Genomic DNA, 23,081 nt, shown 5'->3' with positions numbered 1-23,081 from the left:
TTGTTACTTTTATTATTTTTTTCAAATATATTTTTGTAGATTTTGTATTAGATTTCTTTCTTGAAAATGCAGTTGTTTTGTTTAAAAGTCACTCAAATGTTATATGTATTTCATTTTTATTCATTTAGTTTACATAATTTTATTGGTCATTACTTCCCCCCCCCCCCCCCCCCCCCAAGTATTTTATTTGTTGTTTTTGCATTCTGTTTTTATTGGACAATGCAAAGGTTTAGTTTTGGGATAAGTCATTCAAATGATGTACTTATTAAATTTGTATTCATGTGTTTTATTTTTACTTTTTGTTGCTTTTTATTAGTTGTTTTTTCAAACAATCTTTCAATTGTGCCTTGAGATAGAAGTGACCTAACCTAAGAGGTTTTTTTTTGTTTTTGTTTTAGGTATGAGCCGTCGTCTGGCCGGTTTTTTCAACAATTCTTTTTTGTGCTTGTTGTGTTTATAGTCGACCTTTAAAGGAAACAGGAAATAGTTAACTGACTGATGTCATATGTTGCTGCTCAAACTGGGCCGACTGGTATTGCAGTCAGTCCCTACCACTGGGCGTGTTGACTTTATCATCATAAAAAGGAGGAAGACGGACGTGACTTTGCATTTTGATCATCTTTCAGCAAGAACTTGCCTCACTCGTGCTGCTCATCAACCAACCAAAAAAAAAAACCAAGCAAAATGGTCCGAGTTGAAGTTGAGTACTGGTGAGTTGGGCCTGCATTGAGGTCAAGAAGTGTTTGTTGTTGTTGTTGTTGTTGTGCAACGGTGGGAAAGCTTCATGTGTTGTTGTTGTTGTTGTGTTCCAGCGGCAGCTGAGGTTACGGCTCTCACTTTAAAAAGCTGGCCGACGTGCTTAAGAGGGAGTTTCAGGATGTCGAAGTAGTGGGACGTGTTGGCAGGAAAAGTACTTGTCCTTTTTTCACATTTGAACTCAATTAATTAATATTTATTTTTTAGCGATTTATTGATTTTTTTTGTGTCCTTTCGACTCAACTCAAACAACTAAAACTGCTGTCTTTGTTTGTATTTTTTAAATTTGAAAAATAAAAAAATTATAGTTAAAATATAGTTATAAAAGGTATATTTGTATTACTATAAAAAGTGAAAATGTTAAAATTGTTATATATTGATGAACTGTTACACTTTCAGTGACTCTAATCTATAGATAATAAGCATATATAGTTAATACAAAATTCTTACAGTTTTTATGTAAAAATTACAAATGGCACTGGAAGCTGGGCGTGGCCGCAGTTGGAAATGTTGAACAAGTCTGCCATCTATCGGCCAAGCATGTGTACTGCCCATGTCACCTCACGTCACCTTCAAGGTGAAGACGTTTTGCATTAGGCATTTGCTTTTATTTATTTTACAATTTAAAAGAGTTCCCAGGTGTCTCTCCATGTCAACAACTTGGCTGACATCATTATTCTCCGAAGCTAAGGCTATTGTTATTTGTGCTAATGATAATATGAGCTAACATTGCAGCTCTGCTCACTTTTTGGCTTTGATGTGATCAAGCATCGGCACCGGCTGGTTCGAAGTGGTTCTTTCGCTCGAAAACTGCGAGCAGCCAAGCTGCCACGTCATTTGCTGAGAAACTCAGTATGGGTGTGGTTATGTAAATTAGCCCCGCTGTTGCATAACAATGGGGCAGGATCGCACGCTCACAGACACATTTTCAGAAATACGCAGATAAAAAAAAGATTCATTTGGTTGTTTAATTTCCCACTTGGTGGGTGGGCAGGCACTCCAGACACGCAACTATTTGCACACGAAGATTGAAACGTCAATATGTTAGTTTTTTCCACTTTTTTTTTTTTGCTTCTTTGACTGCATAAACTATTTAATTAACATCACTTCTTCTCATAGTGTGAACAATCCTTGTTTGCACAATGCGCAGGTTGGAATATATAAATATATATATATATAGGACAATCTTTCTACAGCCAGCAGAGGTTGTAGTAGGCTTAAGTAAAATCAAAATTGCGTTATTCATTTGCTCCACTGGAGTGAGTGCATTACAAAGTCGCTTTTTCAAAAATGGATAAATGATGTAATCTGGCAGAAAACATTCAAAAACAATCAGATAAAATAAAATCAAGTGTTGTCAAACCTATTTCACCCAAATTGTGTGATTCAATCCAATAATTAACAAGGAATTAGAACATAGATTTTATGGGCCAAGATAGAGGCAAGAGCTACTATTTGACGCAAACAGTATGTTATTGATATATTTAAAGAGCTGAAGTTGAAAATTACAAAAAGAGCCAAAAATCCCCAACCTTGACAAGTTTCATTCCATTTACATTAACGCAACTAAAATGGTTCCACAAATTGAAACAAGGTGAACACCTTAGCATTGTGCCAAGAGGGTTTTAAAGGGTCAAAAAAAGGGATGTGGAATAATAATAATATTAACAATAACGATAATGTTGCCTGCAGCAAGTTTTGAGGTGACGGTGAATGGAAAGCTGATCTTCTCGAAGTTGGATTTGGGACGCTTCCCGACCGAGGCCGAGGTGAGTGATGTGCACACACCCGCAATTCCAAAGCGATCAGTAGCTTCCATTTGTCCATAACGTATGTGTCTGTGTGTGTTTAGATCATTTCCATGATAAAGACCATGCGAAGTGGCTCTAAGTAGAAGATGAGATGGTGAGTGACACTACACAGCAAACACTTGCTCAAATCCATCCATATATTGGCGGAACATTGCCACCAAATCTACCCAAACTAGCACAGTGATTCTCAACCACTGTGCTGCACCAAATATTCAGTTTCACCTAATTGGTTTGAAAATATGGATTCATGTACGACAAATTAGGTAGAATCTATGCCAGCGAAGTATTGACCATTTTCCTGTGACGTCATACAACTTCCGATTTTGAAGACGGTCGGCATATTGGTTGGGCGAATGCAAGTAAACAGCAGGAAGGCACAACCCGACTGAACTGTCATGCAATGTGCGGGGTTTGGCAAAAGGACGCTTTCAAAACGGGGTGAGGGTTTCAAAAGATGTTCAAGGTTTCAAAGTCTTGTGACCACTGTGTTCTGAGTTCTAGGGGGGGGTCCCCTTTTGAAAATAATGTGTGCCTTGGAGGTTGATGAATGAGGTTGGATGTGTGCCTTTAATAATACAATGCCCCCCCCCCACACACACACATACTTGCAGTTTGGAACCTGAGTATTCACACGTTCAAGTAATTTTTTGTTTTTGTATCAAAACACAATGAAACCCTGCACTAATGCTTAACATGATGGAAGCCATTTTGGGCCTTGATGGTGGTTGTCCATGTTGGTCCCGCAGAAGAGGAACACCAGAGCATGATGGGAAAGACTCGGCGGGGCCGGACGCCGACCGTCCTTCTTTAAATGACTGTGCACGCTGAAAGCTCAGAAGAGCGTGACACACGATGCCTCAGAAGGCCGTCAGCTGATCTGGAGTCTGCGGAATCTGCTCCCATCGTGGCCATCTGGTTTACGCTTAATGGAATCAGCAATGGGGGAGGGAGCGCTACAAATTTGTTAGAATTTGATCCAAAAACAAAAAAAGTCTTTTTTCTCTTGAGGCTAAAAATTAGACAAAATGATGCCTTCATGGTAACTGCTCAAATTGGGAAAAATCAAATGAAAAAGATGAAAAAAGGGAGATAGCTCCGAATATGATTCAATCTTTTGGCCTTTGTGTTCTTGAAAGCACACAATGTCTGTAACGTGCGATTCAACTCTGATTCAATCCAATAAACTGCAGCGTAACACTCAAATCAAGTCTGTGCTTGTTTATTTCATTTTAGCGTAACATTTGAACATTCTTATGATGATCCTTAAAGTGGGTTAAAATGGACGCCAAACACCTTCATTGAGCTGCATTGTTTACATCCCACATAATGTTAGCGTAAAATATAGTAGCGCTGAAGTTCGTGGTCATCTACCTCACAGTTCTGAGATTGGGGGCTTGAATCCACGGATCTGACCTTCCTGAGTGGAGTTTGCATGTTCTTGATGTGCTTTTGTGTGGGTTTTCTGCCCTCTTTCCAAAAACATGCATGTTAGGTTCATTGAAAACTCTAAATGAACTCGAAAACTCTAAACGATCCCTAGGTGTAAATGTAAGTGTGAATTGTTTTGTTATATGCTCAGCGGACGGACTGGCAAACAGTCCAGGCTCACGTGACCCTAATGAGGACAAGCGCTCGGCTGTAGAAAATGGATGCATAATATTACAATCGTGTAGCATTATAATGATGAAATGGATTTTTAAGTTACACAAGCAACAACAACAACAAAATCAGCTATTAACTTCTTTTGAGTCTCAAATACAGCTATTTCAAATGAAATGTTCATAATATTAAAAGGCAACACAAAGTGCTTCTCAGTGATAAAAACAGACAATTAAAATAGGAAGAATTATACAACAACCCATCACTCCCACCCCCGCACACAAATGTAAAATACGCACACACGCCCACCCGCAGGTACACAACACTTATTGACTAATAGTGTAGAGACATGGCAAAGGCACTGAGGATCCAGGTGAGGAAAGATAACCTGCGGGTGCCGTCCACACCGACAGGTGCTGCCGCCCGCAGCCACTCCCCACATCCCAAGGGAACTGCAGGATGACATCTCAGCAGGCAGACCCAACACACCTCCCATGGGGACACACTGGAGTTCAACTTGAAAGGTTCAGAAGACTAAAAGAAAATAGGACAGGATTTTAAAAAAACAAAACTGAAGGAGAATAAAAAAGCTGAACCAAACAGGAGTCTTGAGCCTACTTTTGAAAACATCAACAGTTTCTGCGGTTCTGATGCTCTCTGGCAGAATGTTCCAAATGCATGGACCATAGTGGATGAATGCTGCCTCTCTGGTACATACAAACCTACGTTTTTGTTCTATCTTTTGGAATTTCCTCCAACAGTGTTTACTGTTAATCAACAGCTGATTCATCCAATGCAATCCAATCCAATTACTACTAAGATAACGGCTGTAAAAAATGCTGGCCATTTTATGAGGATTCATCCATTTTCTGAAGCTGACCTATTTCAGCTGAGCTTGGGTGAGAAACAGGGTGCACCCCGAACTGGTCGCCAGTCAATCACAGGGCACGTATCGACAACAATTCACACAATTTGGAGTCTTCAGTTAACCTAACACGAATGTTTTTAGGCCGCAGTACTTAGTAGCCACGACTATATATATTTTAGGGTGGAACTTTTAATGCTTTAATTACGATTAATTCTAACCAAATTAGTCAGAAAAAGTAATGCATTTTAATCGCATTTTTGTGTTCCAAACAACGCTGAACCTTTTGTCAGTGCACGATTTCTTGGTACACCGATTCCACGATCGCACACGTCAGAGCACGCCTACTAAATGGAGGAATTGGATGAAACAGTGCGGCTAGCTAGCACTGATGGGAGGCAAATGTCATTTAAAAAAAAATTATAATAAACTTCAAGGTGGTTTTGTGCAAATTGTGCAAAATGGAGTTTTCATACCACGTGATCCATCATTTCAACTGCCACGCAGAAACCATTTCAATGCAATTCTGTTTTTTGGGGGTTTTTTTTTTCAATAAATAAATAACCTGTCCTAAAATGACTAACTTTATGTCTGTTTAATTGTGACCAGGGTTTATATTAGTTTTTCTACTGTTTTGTATTGAAATGCAATCAAATGCGTCTTCCAACTACACCAAGCGGATTGCTATCGGGGAAAACAAGAGGTGGCGGAATATGTTTCTATATCAATGAAAAATGGTGTATTGATGTCAACACAGGCGGCACGGTGAAAGACTGGTTAGCACTTCTGCCTCACAGTTCTGAGGACTGGGGTTCAAATCCCGGCCCTGCCTGTGTGGAGTTTGCATGTTCTTCCCGTGCCTGTGTGGGTTTTCTCCGGGCACTCCGGTTTCCTCCCACATCCCAAAAACATGCATGGTAGGTTGATTGAAGACTCTAAATTGCCCGTAGGTTTGAATGTGAGTGCGAATGGTTGTTTGTTTCTGTGCCCTGCGATTGGGTGGCGACCGGTTCAGGGTGTACCCCGCTTCAAACTACAAAAGATCAACAAAGCGACAAGCCTTGTCTCCCCAACCTGCCTCAAAGTCTGCGGATGATGCAGTCAACATGAGTCTGCACTTCATCCTAGAACAATTCGACAGCGCGCGGACCTACACGAGGATCCTGTTCGTGGACTTGAGCTCTGTGTTGAACACCATCATCTCTGAATTCCTCTTCTCCAAGCTTCTCCAGCTCAGCGTCTCACCTGCCATCTGCCAGTGGATTTACAGCTTCCTGACGGGCAGGACACAGCAGGTGAGGCTGGGGGACATCACCTCAGCCACACACACAACCAGCACCGGGGCACCCCAAGGATGTTTCCTCTCTCCACTGCTCTTCTCTCTCGCTCTACACGAACGACTTCATCTCAAAGCACCCGGCTGTCAAACTCCTGAAGTTTGCACACAACACCACAGTCATCGTCCTCATCACGGTGACGAGTCTGCGTATCGACAGGAAGTGGAGTGGTTGGAGCTGAACACACTGAAGACTGCAGAGATGCTCGTGGACTTCAGGAGGCATCCTTTGCCACAGCTGCCCCTCATGCTGTCCAACTGCCCAGTGTCAACCGTCAAGACCTTCAGGTTCCTGTGAATTACATTCTCTCGGGACCTGAAGTGGGAGATCAACATCAACTCCATCCACAAAAAGGCCCAGCAGAGGATGTACTTCCTGCGGCTTCTGTCCTTTGAACGTCTCGTGCTGGACCACCTCAAGAGTATCACAGGTCCCCTGCTGGACCCCCTGCAGTTTGCCTACCGAGCGAACAGGTCTGCAGATGATGCATTCAACATGGGACTGCACTTCATCCTAGAACACCTCGACAGTGCAGGGACCTACGCGAGGATCCTGTTCGTGGACTTCAACTCAGCGTTCAACAGCATTATCCCTGAACTCCTTTCATCCAAGCTTCTCCAGCTTAGCGTCTCACCTGCCATCTGCCAGTGGATTTACAGCTTCCTGACGGGCAGGACACATCAGGTGAGGCTGGGGGAGGCCACCTCATCCACACGCAGCATCAGCACTGGGGTGACCCAAAGGTTGTGTCCTCTCTCCGCTGCTCCTCTCTCTCTACACGAAAGAGTGCACCTCAGCGCACCCGACTGTCAAACTCCTGAAGTTTGCAGGTGACACCACTGTCATCGGCCTCATCAAGGACGGTGACGAGTCTGAAGTGGAGCGGCTGGAGCTGTGGTGCGGCCGATACAACCTGGAACTGAACACGCTCAAGACTGTAGAGATGATCGTGGACTTCAGGAGGCATCCCTGCCCCTTACACTGTCCGGCTGCCTTGTGTCAACCGTCGAGACCTTCCAAGTTCCTGGGAATTACAGTCACTCAGGACCTGAAGTGGGCGATCAACATAAACTCCGTCCTCAAAAAGGCCCAGCAGAGGATGTACTTCCTGCAGCTTCTGAGAAAGCACAGCCTGCCACAGGAGCTGCTGAGGCAGTTCTACACAGCGGTCATCGAATCAGTCCTGTGTTCTTCCATCACAGGCTGGTTTGGTGCTGCTACAAAAAAGGACAAACTCCGACTGCAGCGGACAATCAAAACTGCTGAAAAGATTGTCGGTACCCCCCTACCCACCCTTGAGTACTTGCACACTGCCAGAACTAAGACAAGAGCGTGCAAAATCCTCTCGGACCCTCCACATCCCGGTCACCGGCTCCTTCCCTCAGGTAGGTGTTACCGATCAATGCAAACTGGAACTAGCAGACATTCCAACAGCTTCTTCCCTCTTGCGATCAACTTCTTAAACACCTAACCTACAATTCCATTACAACATGCTGGCAATTTATTGACTTGAGTTCGTTGTCACATTTCTGTGGGGCCAATTATATATTACTCGTGCACTCACTGTAGTAGTCTCGCCACGCTTCACTATTTGCATATCGGTTGTTGACCAATACTGACCACTCATGCCAGAGTAGCATCTGCACCACATGCACACTGTCTGAGGAGTATCTGCAACATTTGCACAATCAACATTTTCCCAGATTATCGCACTACTAGTCACTTTAAACTGCATACATTCCTTCAAGTCTCGGCGCCCTTTGCATAATGGTCATTATGTTTTTTGGACATACTTGGCAAATAAAGATGATTCTGAGGACTTGCACGCTGCCAGAACTAAGACAAGAGCAAGCAAAATCCTCAGACTCCAGCTCCTTCCCTCAGGTAGGTGCTATCGAACAATGCAAACTAAAACCAGCAGACATCGCAACAGCTTCTTCCCTCTTGCCATTAAATTGAAAGAGGCTACGTGACTCTCCGTAGTGTTATGCCTCAAAGTATTTTCTGTCAAAATGGCTGTCTATTGTCATGCTCGAGTAGCTCCAACTACCGAAGACAAATTCCTTGTCTGTTTGACATACTTGGCAATGCTCCCCCAGTTTTTGATGGAGCTGCGAGTTTAGCCTTTTAAGTTGTGGACAGGAAGTATGGTGGTCTTTCAAGCCAGTTAGTTCTAAGTCACTACACAAGAAGGGGGAAAAATAATTATTTCGGTCTACCTTTTACAAGTAAAACATTCAATTGAATTCTAACATAGCAAAAACAAAAATGTTGGCGAGCAATCCAAGAGGTAATCTGCCTCTCGTTCAAAGCTTCCATCTTGCCCGCAACATGCTGCCTACTTGACAGCTTTTAAAAAATTATTATTTTTGCATAACAGTCACACACGCTAAAACCCAGTCAGCATGTAACATGGAGACGCACAAGTTGAAGGTTGACTTTTTATTACAAAAACAAATTGACAAATAAATACAACCAAAACAATGTAAAAATAGGTTGTTGGGTGCTTGTTCTGAAATTCCCCAAAAGATTCATTTGGTCCCTGGCATTAAAAAAAAAAAAAAAAAAAAAAAAAAAAAAAAGACATAAAAAAGGTAAGATTTCACAAACAAATAGCACCATCGTTAACTGGCCGGGCCATCTCTGCTAACCGGGCCCGACACAAACAAACACACACACACACACACACAAATTCACTCACGACCAAACACAAACAAGCCAAAAGAATGCGCGTCAGTCTAGAAAAAAAAGGGCTTCATTTGATATAAATATAATATATTAATTTACACGTTGTAGCAGAGACAAGGCAGTCTAGACTAACCAAAGTGTTTCACAGTCACTGGCTCCAACGCGTGTGAACAAGGCATCCAGAACATTTGGGCAATCACGTGGAGCAACAGACCAACGCCAGTGTGTGTTTATGTGTGTGTGTGGAAACATTCGACCGCCTGATTGCGCGGCATTGATGGTAGGGAGGAGACAACTGAAAAAGAAATGCTGCGACGACGGGAACGCAAACTTTTAGCGGCCCAGCAAGAAGGTGAGTCCGGCGAGGCCCACACCGGCCGCGGCCAACAGCGCCGTCTTCATCGACACGTCCTGAGTGGACTGCCTGCTGCTGCACGACTTGCAGAAACCCTCCTGAAACAACAAGAAATGATAATGAACATATTGATCAATTATGTGGTTTAAAGGTGTCATGGCGTTCATGACTCAGCAGAGGGCCAACTACGACAGGCCCACCTCCTTTGCTGCCCGCCTTAGAAATCATTCATTTTACATAAATATACAGTATTACGTGTATTAGTATTTTATCTCTCTTTCTCCACACATGGATATATATACACACACACACACACACACACACACCCCCCCCCCCCCCCCCACACACTCTCTGAGCCGCTTATCCTCACAAAGGTCGCGGGAGTGCTGGAGCCTATCCCAGCTATCATCGGACAAGAGGCGGGGTACAGCCTGTACTGGTTGCCAGCCAATCGCATGGCACATAAAAACAACCAACCATTCGCATTCACACCTACGGGCAATTTAGAGTCTTCAATTAACCTACCATACATGTTATTGGGATGTGGGAGGAAACCGGAGTGCCCGGGGAACAGGCAAACTCCACACAGGTGGGGCTGGGAATTGAACCCCGGCCCTCAGAACTGTGAGGCAGACACTTACCGTGCCACCTATATCTATACATCTATATATAGATATTAAACAAAATAAAAAAAATAAAAAAAAATAAAAACTTAGCAAAAATCACATTTATAGTTGTCACTTTACAAGAATATAGTTGAATATAATGAGGGGAGAAAAGTCCATTTTATGAGCGTAAATATTACAATAAAAAGCACTCCATTTACCACAATAAATATGAAATTTACACAAAAATAATTTACATTATTCTATTTACTATTTAAAATGTTTACAATAAAGGTCAAACAGGATAATAGAAATACGAAGTCTTTATAATTTCTCTTCACCCAAAGGTCGATTACAATAAAATGTTTAAATATTACAAAATATATTTAAGAATAAAGTAGTAATATTAGCAACATTGTAAGGTAGCAAAATTACAAGAAAAAATCCTAACTTTGCACATTAGAAATGCAATATTTTTTATTGCATTATATTTTTACAAGAATACAGTTGAAATATTGTTCAAAACATTTGCGAGATTAAAGCAGTAGTATAGCAAGAACAGGTTTCCAAGAATTCAGTTACTCCAAAGAATAAAGTCAGACTATTTCAAAAAAATTATATTTTTGGTGAGAATAAAGTACTGATATTACAAGAAAAAAAAAGCAATAACTTGTGCGACAAGAATAAAGTCAAAATATTACCCCAAAATATTTTTTTGCAAATATATTACAAGGAAGAATTAACTTTAAAAGGCAGAAGTTATGTTAAAAGATGTAATGTTACAAGAAAAAAAAAAAAAGACAAAAAAAAATCTGAAATTTCAGATAAAGTTGCAATTCTACCCCCAAATTGTGCTGAAGAAAATGCTCTTTTGAGCGAAGGTTCGGCTCTCAGCTGCTGGTATGTGCAGCATCACAATGCTAACCTTCAGCATCACCACCACCACCTCCAGTGGCACAATGCTCAACAAGTTGCACAAACACAAATGAACACAAAGAGCACGAACACCTGTTGGCGTCCATGTACACAGCTGCTGCCTTGTTTCACAACTACAACTTTGTAGTCTCACTAACCACACTCACACACAGTCTACTTCAAGTCCATGAGGCTGAGCTGCCTTTGTGGCAGTTGAAGGCAGCTGCCAACTGAACACAGGAGGGATCTGTGTTGTGCATGTGTGCCCATTCACAAGCGCTGCCAGCCCAGTGTTGCTATAAATGACTACTTATGAGGCATCTCAGTTCAAATACAGAACATTTTCCAGTTGGGAAAAAAACGTGTGTCAACAAGCAGTCTGTCAGCAGACCGTCTGTTCTGTTTAACGCAGAACCCCCCCCCCAAAAAAAAGATCATCAAACTGTCTATTTCAAGTGTTTGCTTGTTTCACTTTGTGGGCAAATAAACGAGTTGGTGCTTTCCAGTGCCAAGACATTCCATTGACTTTCACTTTTAAGTCACGATGGGACTTTTTGAAACGTTCACGTAGGATTGGAAAAACAACCACTTACTTTGCATTTCTAGAAGTGACTTAAGAGTACATTTACATAACACCTACTAAAAACAAACTTTTTTTGCATTTAAGTTTCATGTACAGACAACAGCAAACGTGAACCTTGAAAAAGTCTGAACAGGCCACGAGGTGTCCAGAAACAAAAACACATGCTCCTCGACGACTTCATAAAGACCTTATGTGAAGTAAAACCAGATAATTATGATTTTTGCCACGTGATGCCTCATGTAAGTATTAGACTATACACCGATTTTATCGGGCTCATCGGTAACGGCTGATATTGAGCATTTTATGATGATCGGCTTTAATGTCATAATTCAATGACGTCATTGATCGACTCCGCAAAAGACATTTACTCCGCGTCGCCGCGTGCACAGTATATTTGAATCCAAAAGCTGGTTTATTTTTAGCCTTGTCGCGTGTCTTTTGACTTAGTACTGTAAATATCTGACGGCCAATGAAGTTAATAAAAAAAAAAATGCGGTGTGGGACAGATAATACGTCTGAGACAGGCAACACGTAATGCCCGGATCAGACAACAAGACAAATTTGCTCTTTCACTATTGCACTGTCAGACTACTGCAATAAAATCTTGTATTCCGATACCACCGCATCCCGTTTTTTAGCTTTATCTTGTCAACTCAAATGTGACCAGATACACTCGTTACAGTGTCGATGACAACAACAGTGGAGCGAGCAGACTTGATTGTAAGGACAAAATGGGGAAAAACATGTGTTGGTGGTCATCGGTGCTCAGGACAGGACTTCGTTTAAGGCTTGCTTGAGGAATGTTCACGTATTTTTAATACGATACCGCTCACAAGCAGGCAATAAGATATTATGTAGCCTAGCAAGCTAGCGGTAGCACGAACAGTTGGACGTAAACATGCCACCGTCCTGTCAAATCATGCTCTAAATTTTCAGTGTGGGTGAAGTAATTTAATTACAGTAATATGACCGGCTACAACGCTGAATCCCAACCACTGCACCTGACCATTAGGCGTGCCACAGGAAATTCCACTTAATTGCCCTGAAATGATGACATATTTAATCCAAAATGTATTTTTGTTCCTCTACACCTGCCCCGCCACAAAAGAAAATCTGCCACCAATTGACTTCTCCAAAAACAGGGTTAGAATCGACCAGAGATGATACAGGATGGCAGTAAAGCACTACACAAAGCTCCTCGACTCATTTCAACATAGTTCATTGGCACCAAGATGGAACAAGATGGCTGAAAAGCACTACATGATGTTCTTCAACTCATTTCAACATAGTTCCATGGCAGCAATTCTACTAGACAGCACTTTGGTCTAAGCACCAAAATAGCGATAAAAAATCTGCAATTAGGTGAACCTGCAAGTAGCGAATATACTTATGATAACACTGTACAGGTCCTTTTCACTAAATTTGAATTAGAAAGCTTCATGTAATTCTGTAGTTCAATTCAGAAACTTAATTATATAGATTCAAAAACTATTTTATGATTTTATTTATCATTTTTATGATTTTAGAACACAGGTAACGAAAACCCACATTTGCCATCGCCAAGAAAATAAAATGTTATATAAGAAGCACACGAAAAGATTTTAATATGGAAATATTAAAATGCATTCTTGTGTTGAATGAATCTGTATAATTTATGAGTTTTACTTTTGGAATTGCAATACTGAAATGATCTCTCCCCTACAGTATAGTAATTTATCGAGATGCACATGAATAAACTACAAAAATACAGTTGGAATATAATGGGGGGGGGGGGGGGGGGGGAAGTATTTTATGAGGCTACGTTACTGAAGTAATATTACAATAAAAAGCACTCCTTTTACCACTATAAATGACATTTACATTAAAAAATAGGTAATAATAATAATATTTAAAATGCTTACAAGAAAAAAAAAACATTAAAGCCAGGATAATATAAACAGAAAAAGGTTACAAATCGACAAATTTTTCACCCAACCCCGTCCAGTGATCCCCCAACCACTGTGCCGTGGCACATTAGTGTGCGATGGGCGATCTTCAGGTGTGCCGTGTGAAATTATAAAATGTTACTTAACTGCTCAAAAAATCATTTACAAGAAATAATGTATCTTTGTTCCTCTATGTCAGTAAGGCATAGTGACAGACAGAACAAATACATGCTCTTCTATTAAGATGGCAGGAAGTACATACAGTAATTACTGTGCATCTACTTTTTGTGACATATTTGTTTGTTGGTGTGCTGTGAGATTTTCCAATTGTAAAATATTTGTCTTGGCTCCATAAAGGTTGGGGAAATCACTGCTCTTGTCAGGTCACGTATTCTAATAAGTCAGGTCAAATCAACATTACAACATGACAGAAATAATGGTTGCTAACTTACTATCATTAAATTACTTTATTGTAATTAAATCACTTGTTGTCGTCGCCACGGTAACCGTTATCCGGTCGCATTTGAGTTGACAAGATAAAGCCCAATGATCGTAGAAAACGGGATGCGGTGGTATCGGAATACAAGATTTTATTGCAGTAGTCTGACATTGCTATTGTGAAAGAGCAAATTTGTCTTGTAGTCTGATCTGGCCGGGCATTACGTGTTGTCTCTCTCCGACGTGTTGTCTGTCCCACACCACTGACATATTTTTTAAGTAAATTTATTGGCTGTCAGATATTTACAGTACTACGTCAAAAGACACGCGACAAGGCTAAAAATAAAATTAGCTTTTGGATTAGGAGTAAATGTCTTTTGCGGAGCCGATCAATGACGGTGAGTTATGACAAAGCCGGTCAGCATAAAATGCTAAATATCGTCCGATACCGATCAGGCCGATCAGATCGGTGTAAGGTCTAGTGTTAACTGACTGTAATTGAGTGACTTTATTGCAATTAAATTACTTCACACAGACCAAAACTTTAGAGCATGATTTGACAGAACGGCGGCATGTTTACGTACAACTATTAGTGCTAGAACTAGCTTGCTAGGTGACATAACGTTTTGTTGCCTGCTTGCGAGTCGTATCGTATTAAAAGTATGTGAACATACCTCAAGCAATCCTTGAATGAACGTCATCTCCCGAGCACTGGTGACCACCAACACACGTTTTCCCCCATTTTTTGTTCTTAGAATACACGCATCGCGATGTCGTCACCATGGTAATGAGTGTATGCGGTCACGCTTGAGTTGACAAGATAAAGCCCCGTGATCGTAAAAGACTGAATACAAAGATTTTATTGCAGTAGTCTGACACAGTACAATCGTGAAAGACCAAATTTGTCTTGTAGTCTGATCCACGCATTACGTGTTGTCCGTCTCAGACGTGATGTCTCTCCCACACAGCCGACATGTTTTTTTGTTTTAAATAATTTTATTGGGTGTCAGATATTTACAGTAGTACGTCAAACGACAAGGCTAAAAATAAACTAGCTTTTAGATTCAAATATACTGTACACGATGGCGACACGGAGTAAATGTCTTTTGCGGAGCCTATCAATGACGTCATTGATCGGCTCTGCGAATTATTATAACATCAAAGCTGATCAGCATAAAATGCTAATTATCGGCCGATACCAATCAGCTCGGTGTAAAGTCTAATTATTAAAAGAAAAAATATATATATAAATCTTAACTTTGCACCAATAAAATTGTAACAAGAAATCCAAGATATTAAAATGTCATATGAAGCACTCCAAAAGATTTTAATGTGGAAATGAGGTAGAAATTTGCCTTCTGAAAAGTATTTTCTTGTGTTGAGTGAATCTGTATAATTTATGAGTTTCACTTTTGGAATTGCAATGCTGAAATACAAAAATCTCTCCTACAGTATTTATTAAGATGCACCTGTAAAAAGTTTTGTGACATTTTTGTTTGGTAGATTTTCCTTATCTAAAGTGCGTGCCTTAGCTCAGCAATCCTCAAAGAGTGGTAGGTGTACCTGAATATAGTCGCACTCGCAACACTGCAGTTCTGTGATCACAAATTCTGTAATTTCCGATTTTCTGGGAGGCCATGAAGGTAACCAACCGAGTGTGAGCTGTTATTGGCTGGGGGAGGCAAAGGGTGGGGAGCGAGAGTGTGTACATTCGTACGCGGGCTGACTGCTACAGGAAATACAGTACAGTACTAGTTTTAGCATGTTGTTTTGGCGTGATTACGACCAACACTAATCACTTGTTCTGAAATAGAGTTTGTTGATAGGTCACTAGTTGTTGCGGTTTCTTCATCCAAGCAAAGGCAGCGCGCAACATGAACAACTGGGGCTTCTATAGGAGCGCTGATAAAAGCCCTGCGCTAAGCAGCAGCAAAACAAATGGCGCAACCAGTGAGAAATAAAATATGACTCAAACTAAATTTAATTTGGGTTTATTTGGAGTGGGAGAGAGTAAGATTCCAATCTGCAGTTTGTAGCCAAATGCAATGAATGCATGATGAAACCATTGCATCTCATAACACACTGCAACCAGTCAATCTACATAGACCACCTACACTAAATAACTTAATTTTTGCTTGCACATGATGTGGTAAACAGAGGTAATTTCCCCGTTTTCCTCAAAAATAATATATATATAAGCTTAACGCATTTTAATCATGTGCAACTGATGTACATCTTGTAATTAAGTAAATTTAAAGGACTGATTTTTTTCAGTGTATCTGTGTGAGAAAAATGTCTTGCGCGTGTTTCTTTTTCCAGAAAGAAGTCATTGAAGTTTTGGTTAAAGGGATAATTTTTACTTGAAGCTATGCATATACAGCATGTACAAATGTTTAAAAGATAAATTATTCATCATTATTAAGTACAGTTTTATATTCTTGGAAGAAGTTAGAACCACTGTTTACGAGTAATGTTATTATTCAAACAGCATAATGTTAATGTCTTGCATTCCGTCCAATAATAATAAAATAACATTTTTCGGAATAAAGCCTCCGCTTCATTTTTTTTTTGGGGGGGGGGGGGGACTACTTCACTACTGTATTTTAATGTTGCAAGATGTTGGTACTCTTGAGTACTAAATATCTTTTGGGTGGTACGTAAATGTAAAATATTTGAGAACTGTGTTGTGTCTTAGCTCAGTAAAGGTTGAAAACCGCTAGTCTAGAAATTGTATACATCGTAGCACTACTGCTCAAGTATCAACAGCAAGTAGGCAGCAACCGGTGGAATCGGGGCATGCAGAAGAAACTGTAGAAGACTAAAGATGGTAGGTAGTAGCACCTACCCAGCCATTGTTCTCGAGCATCCACTCCTTCTTCTCCTCTCCAAGAAAGTCAGCGATGGTCTCTGCCAGCTTCCTGCAGGTCTGGGGCCACTCATCGAGGTTCAGCCCCCACTTAGTGGCGGTGGTCTGCTCCTGCTCACGGTGCCCCCGCAACATCCTGGCCAGGACGCCCGTGAAGGCGAAGAGGGACACCACCCTCCCCCAGTTCAAGAGTCCGTCGCTCACCATCTCCTCCATGACCCTCCTGAGGCTGGAGCACAGGTCCGGCCCGCACTGCCTGACGAAGGTCTGCGCCAGGCTCTGGAGGGACGCTTCATTGAGCGACTCGGCATGCCGGCCCACGCGCCTCATGGTGGCGGCTGCCTCGCTGGGAGGGGGAGGGGCCGCACCGGCGTCCGCCGCGCAGCACAGGCCTATATAGTCCTCGGCGAGGGCCAGGCTCTCTTTCCACAGCCCACACGATGACATGTTCTGCAAACACACACGCAAGAATCTCATTCAGTAACATAGTGGAGTGTGCTCGTCAAGTGAGAACAGGGAACAAAAGGAACTACAGTAATATTTGCAGGTTTGTACTCTTTCATAAACACAATAGGAGGCCACAAGATGGTACCCATCTAAATTGCAAGTTAGGTAGTACATTGGTGTCAAGGATCGATATTTAAGAGATAAAGCTTGACTGAGAGCTTTAAGTTGAGACGAAGTCATGAGTGTTCAACACGTACCTTCGCATTTTTTCAAAATGAAATCAAGCAAAAGCCATTTATTGTTAAGGGGAATGCTTTAAGATGAATTGGAAATGACAAACTGTTAAGGGATCATAGTCTGTGGAAGATTGAAAGTTTACAATTTTAGTATGGACAATTATAAATATTTCTTAGGGGGAGAGTCATTTACTCAGTTTCTCACTATTCCCCAATAGCGGGAACTAACTGAAAATGTGAAACTCAAACACAGGGGGACTGTGTTACAACAGAACTGACTACAGATGGCATTAAGATTTCATATCACGGTTATCGTGACCAAAAGTATCATAATTATTGGTATTACCTTGATATTATTCAAAGACTAGACAACCAAAGACACGGCACAAGAAGGCACCCTCTGATTTTCATTTCATTGTTTAATATTTAGTGCCTAAAAGTATTCTTCCTACAAATATTTTCTGACTTTATTACTGCAGCAGTGACAGATTGTGGCATGTTCAGAGTTGGGGCTACGTTGCGGGAATGGAAGGTAACTATGTTGTAAAGCAAGAATTTCCTGTCAAGAAAATAAACGTGGAAGTTCTTTCAAAAGATATTTTTAAAAAATATATATTCTCGAGCTATTTGTCACTTACAATTTACTGTTGAAAGAGGCTGACAGAGTTGTGTAACATTGTCAGCATCCTGTGGTTTAGGTTACGAGCAGATACTGTATATTTGACTTTTATATTCATGGCCCAGAAGTGCTTCACATATTTACTGTAATTCTGATACTTGACTAGTGGGTTAGCCTAGATAAGTGAGAGACTAATGTGCGTTTCGACCTACGTACAAATGTGGGTTACGTCGCCACAAAAGGGACGGAACTATAGAACTCCGTCGTAAACCGAGGTCCTCCTCTAGTATGTGCCACATCAAAGCCCCGTGGGACAAAAAAACATGACTGAAGCGTGACTGATGTTTGTTGGGGAACAAAAAAACAAAAACGTTTTAAACTCCCCCGAGGTCGACATATAAAAAAGATGTATAGCTTCAAGATTGGCAGAATCGTACGTTAGTTGGGGGCTCATGATAAACGGGTTTGGAACGCTTGAGCCGGGTGATAAATGTGACCTAAATTAAGACTCGTTTCAAAGCGCGACTTTTCCACAAAACCAAACCTTTAAAAAAAAAAAACTACACAAAACATAACCTAATTTCCCGAGTTCAGACAAGGTTTGTGCCGGTGAACTTGAGGGATTTGCTCGCCGGCTAGCCAGGAGGCTAGTTGGCCGTTGATGTGTTACCAGAGCAATGGAGGACACAAAGGACCCAATTCACTACGCCGGCTCTTAAAAACTGCCAAGCCGAGGCGCCTCCGCACATTAACGGCACATTCATGCCGCCAAATACACACGATACCATCGTAGATATAGCGAGTTAGAAATATAAATACTTAACATTTAAAACAAAAACGTACTTACCCTCCCAGCGATAATTACACGGCTCTACTCTGTGCAGCGCAAAAAGACCGGCAGCGGAAGAAGACGTTAGGCGCGTGCGATGCTTCCGTCCAGACCGACTCACTTATGAACGTCTAACTCCGCCCGCGCAGGTTCGCCTACTTATGGGGAAGGACATCAAAGAGGTCGCAAAGTCCCTTTGTGACGTCACCTCTTTCGAAGGACATCAAAGAGGTCGCAAAGTCCCTTTGTGACATCACATCTTTCGCTGACGTCCCCAAATTAGAAAGCAGATTAGTGCTTACGTTGATTGTCTTGTTTATTTTTCCAATGGTAAAATACATTTTGATTACTTTAGTGGTTATTCATGTATGCATTTATTTATACCCAAAATACTGACATTATCTAGATGAAACAAGCTTATTAAAACATAAATAGAAATTTTTAGATTTTAAAATATTTTCACAATTTTTCTTTAAATATGTAAAATACATCTTAAATGTAGTATTCTCTCGTGTCCTTCAAGGGGGAAATTCAACTCCCAGTCCAATGTATACTTTGTTGCACACCACACACAGAACCAGATGATTCACATGAAGGGTGAAAGAGGCACAAAAGAGTATTGCAACACTTGAGCTGGGGGTGGTGGAGACAATTGCCTTATTCAAGGGCACCTCAACTGGAGCCAGCAAGCAGACAACAGACAACCAAGAAGTGGCTGACACTTTTTACATTGTTGTCCAAAATGGGACTTGAACCAGTGTCCTCTGACTCCAAAGCCCCCATACATGCAGAGCTTCAGCTACCTTGCAATGTGAAATTTGACTATCTTCCTAACCACATGCGTTGTGGAACACAAAAAAAGCTGAAGCGCTCATTAAAAATGTATTTTTTTTTAAGACTTTAAAAGTCAAATATGAAACATTTAAAATGTGACGTTTTACTATTCTATTATTTCTTCCCCATTAAAACTAACACTATACTACGGAGCCCCCCTGGTGCCAAGGTATGAGAAAAATAAAATTCATTGATAATCTGTTCCCTCAGTTTAGTAATCCGTTCCCTCAGTTTAGTAAACTGTAGCCTCAATTTAGTAAACTGTACCCTCAGTTTAGTAATCTGTACCCTCAGTTTAGTAAACTGTACCCTCAATTTAGTAATCCGTTCCCTCAGTTTAGCAAATGTCTGGGGCTCCGTATACCCACGTATATCTGTCAAGTGAAGTAAATTCTATTTGTATGTTATATTCTTACTCGTGTGAATTCTGTGTATAAATTGTCATGTCGTGATATATGCTACATCCCATTTTTTCAACTGAAAGGCAATATTGCTGTACTTCGAGGGGGTTGATCATTATATAGCAGTACTAGCAGGACTGGCTACAATTAGCCTGCGTGTTTCCTAAACACAGTACTAAACTGAGGGTACGGATTACTAAACTGAGGGTACAGTTTACTAAACTGAGGGAACAGATTATCAATGAATTTTATTTTTCTCATACCTTGGCACCAGGGGGGCTCCATACTATACAGACAAAACATGCTAATAAAAAATAAAATAACAAATATATTCATTAAAATGTTTTCTATTAGAAATATCTAGAATTTAAAACATTTCAGCGACTGTGTTATCTTTGACCACATCTGAGGGTGTTACAATATATGAGGAATAGAAGACACAAATACATATACAGTGGGGCAAAAAAGTATTTAGTCAGGCACCAATTGCACAAGTTCTCCCACTTAAAAAGATGAGAGAGGCCTGTAATTTTCATCATAGTTATACCTCACCTATGAGAGACAAAAAAATATAAATAAAAAAATAATCCAGAAAATCACATCTGATTTTTGAAGAATTTATTAACAAATTATCGTGGAAAATAAGTATTTGGTCAATAACAAAAGTTCATCTCAATACTTTGTTATATATCCTTTGTTGGCAATGACAGAAGTCAAACATTTTCTGTAAGTCTTCACAAGGTTTTCACACACTGTTGCTGGTATTTTGGGCCATTCCTCCATGCAGATCTCCTCGAGAGCAGTGATGTTTTGGGGCTGTCGCTGGGCAACACAGACTTTCAACTCCCTCCAAAGATTTTCTGTGGGGTTGAGATCTGGAGACTGGCTGGGCCACTCCAGGACCTTGAAATGCTTCTTACAAAGCCACTCCTTCGTTGCCTGGGCGGTGTATTTGAGATCACCGTCTTGCTGAAAGACCCAGCCACGTTTCATCTTCAATGCCAGGAGGAGGTTTTCACTCAAAATCTCACAATGCATAGCCCCATTCACTCTTTCCTTTACGTGGATCAGTCGTCCTTGTCCCTTTACATAAAAACAGCCCCAAAGCATGTTGTTTCCACCCCCATGCGTCACAGTAGGTATGGTGTTCTTTGGATGCAACTCAGCATTCTTTCTCCTCCAAACAAGTTTAGTTTTTACCAAACAGTTCTATTTTGGTTTCACCCGACCATATGACATTCTCACAGTCCTCTTCTGGATCTTCCAAATGGTCTCGAGCAAACTTCAGACAGGCCTGGACATGTACTGGCTTAAGCAGGGGGACACGTCTGGCACTGCAGGATTTGACTCTTTGGCGGCGTAGTGTGTTACTGATGGTAGCCTTTGTTACTTTGGTCCCAGCTCTCTGCAGGTCATTCACTAGGTCCCCCCGTGTGGTTCTGGGATTCTTCCTCGTTCTTGTGATCATTTTGACCCCACGCGGTGAGATCTTCCGTGGAGCCCCAGATCGAGGGAGATTATCAGTGGTCTTGTATTTCTTCCATTTTCTAATAATTGCTCCCACAGTTGATTTATTCACACCAAGCTGCTTACCTATTGCAGATTCAGTCTTCCCAGCCTGGTGCAGGCCTACAATTTTGTGTCTGGTGTCCTTTGACAGCTCTTTGGTCTTGGCCACAGTGGAGTTTGGAGTGTGACTGTTTGAGGTTGTGGACAGGTGTTTTTTATACTGACGAGTTCAAACAGGTTCCATTAATACAGGTAACGAGTGGAGGAAAGATGATCCTCTTAAAGAAGAAGTTACAGGTCTGTGAGAGCCAGAAATCTTGCTTGTTTGTAGGTGACCAAATACTTATTTTCCACCATAATTTGCTAATCTGCATGTTTTTGGAATGTGGGAGGAAACAAGAGTACCCAGATAAAAGCCACACAGACACGGGAAGAACATGCAAACTCCACACAGGAAGGCCAGAGCCCAGATTTTAAACCACAACTTCAGAACTGTGAGGTGGATCTGCTAGCCAGTCACAATGTGTGTTAGTATACGCAGCTAAGGAGTGTAACGATTCGGTTTAGCGAGGATTCGATTCGTATCACGATTCGTGGTTGTCAATTAGATTCACGGACGGTTATTGGTTAATTTAGAACGATATGATCTGAAACAATTCAGTAACTTTTTTAGCCAAAAATTCATCCGGTGTGACTGTGAAAAAATATAAAAAATAATGTGCATACTGGACAGTGCAGGTGAATTTTCTTAAGAGTCTTGTTTCATGTAGGGAATCGGGGGGAAAAAACATTATAGTCATTAAATATAACACATTTTCCTTTCGTACTTTCCTTTTATGTCTTTTTGTGTACCACACTGTATGCGTTTTTCTTTTTAATGGACTAAGTCTGCTCAATAAAGTTGATTGGTTGTATTGCTTTTCAATAAAACTTAGCAGCCAAATTATTATTTATATAATTTCGGCTATTATATTACTTGTTGGACCAGTTTTTTTGTTTTTGTTTTCGATAAAGGAGACGTTTAATTGGTGTTTGAATAATGAGAGGGGGGGGGGGTTGAAATGTCTCCATTGTAAGGAGTCCCTAGCTGGACCCAAAGTTTGTTCCAAACAATCAAATACTAATGGCTACAAACGGAAGCACTGTGAGGTTTTCACAAGAAAATCTTATAGGAATAGTTTTCATAATACATAAAAGGCAAAATATATGAACAAACCTGCTCTTTGTAGCACAAGCGTGAGTCTAAAATGGCGTCCAGTATTGCTCGAACGTTGCTAGAGACTCGTCAGCTAAACTAAGCTAACCACCTTGAAAGGCTTCTAAGTGCACGGCGATTTGTGTAGTGCCCCTAGTGGTTGGACGAGGCACCACCTGTTCATTCTAATAAAATTAAAACATTTAATTAAAATGTAATATCTCCCATTCTCGGAAGACAAATGGTCCAACAACTAATGTCATAGTTG

The 23,081-nt window shown here is 41.0% G+C and overlaps 1 protein-coding gene and 1 long non-coding RNA gene across 3 annotated transcripts; one reads left to right on the top strand and one right to left on the bottom strand.

Annotated features, from left to right (window-relative positions):
* Positions 1-548: 548 nt before the first annotated feature.
* On the top strand, positions 549-3,770 carry LOC133474231 (uncharacterized). The gene is made up of 5 exons (XR_009787421.1): positions 549-710; positions 813-910; positions 2,449-2,525; positions 2,609-2,661; positions 3,314-3,770. It is a non-coding gene; the product is annotated as an uncharacterized LOC133474231 (long non-coding RNA).
* A 5,025-nt stretch (positions 3,771-8,795) lies between these two features.
* bcl2l10 (BCL2 like 10) lies at positions 8,796-22,967 on the bottom strand. 2 transcript variants are annotated; one of them, XM_061765707.1, is made up of 3 exons: positions 22,835-22,967; positions 16,723-17,193; positions 8,796-9,509 (listed from the first exon to the last, which is right to left on the bottom strand). In XM_061765707.1, the coding sequence occupies exons 2-3, from the start codon at positions 17,188-17,190 to the stop codon at positions 9,390-9,392; spliced, it is 588 nt and encodes a 195-aa protein (XP_061621691.1). In that variant the 5' UTR covers positions 17,191-17,193; positions 22,835-22,967; the 3' UTR covers positions 8,796-9,389. The 2 variants fall into 2 exon arrangements, with proteins under 2 accessions (XP_061621691.1, XP_061621690.1); XM_061765706.1 differs by lacking the exon at positions 22,835-22,967 and adding an exon at positions 18,893-19,049.
* Between the last annotated feature and the right edge of the window lie 114 nt (positions 22,968-23,081).

Source organism: Phyllopteryx taeniolatus, chromosome 2 (genome assembly GCF_024500385.1).
Source record: "Phyllopteryx taeniolatus isolate TA_2022b chromosome 2, UOR_Ptae_1.2, whole genome shotgun sequence".
NCBI classification, from domain to species: domain Eukaryota; kingdom Metazoa; phylum Chordata; class Actinopteri; order Syngnathiformes; family Syngnathidae; genus Phyllopteryx; species Phyllopteryx taeniolatus.
Note: the sequence above shows the minus strand (reverse complement) of the source record. Positions and strands in the feature narration are given on the sequence as shown.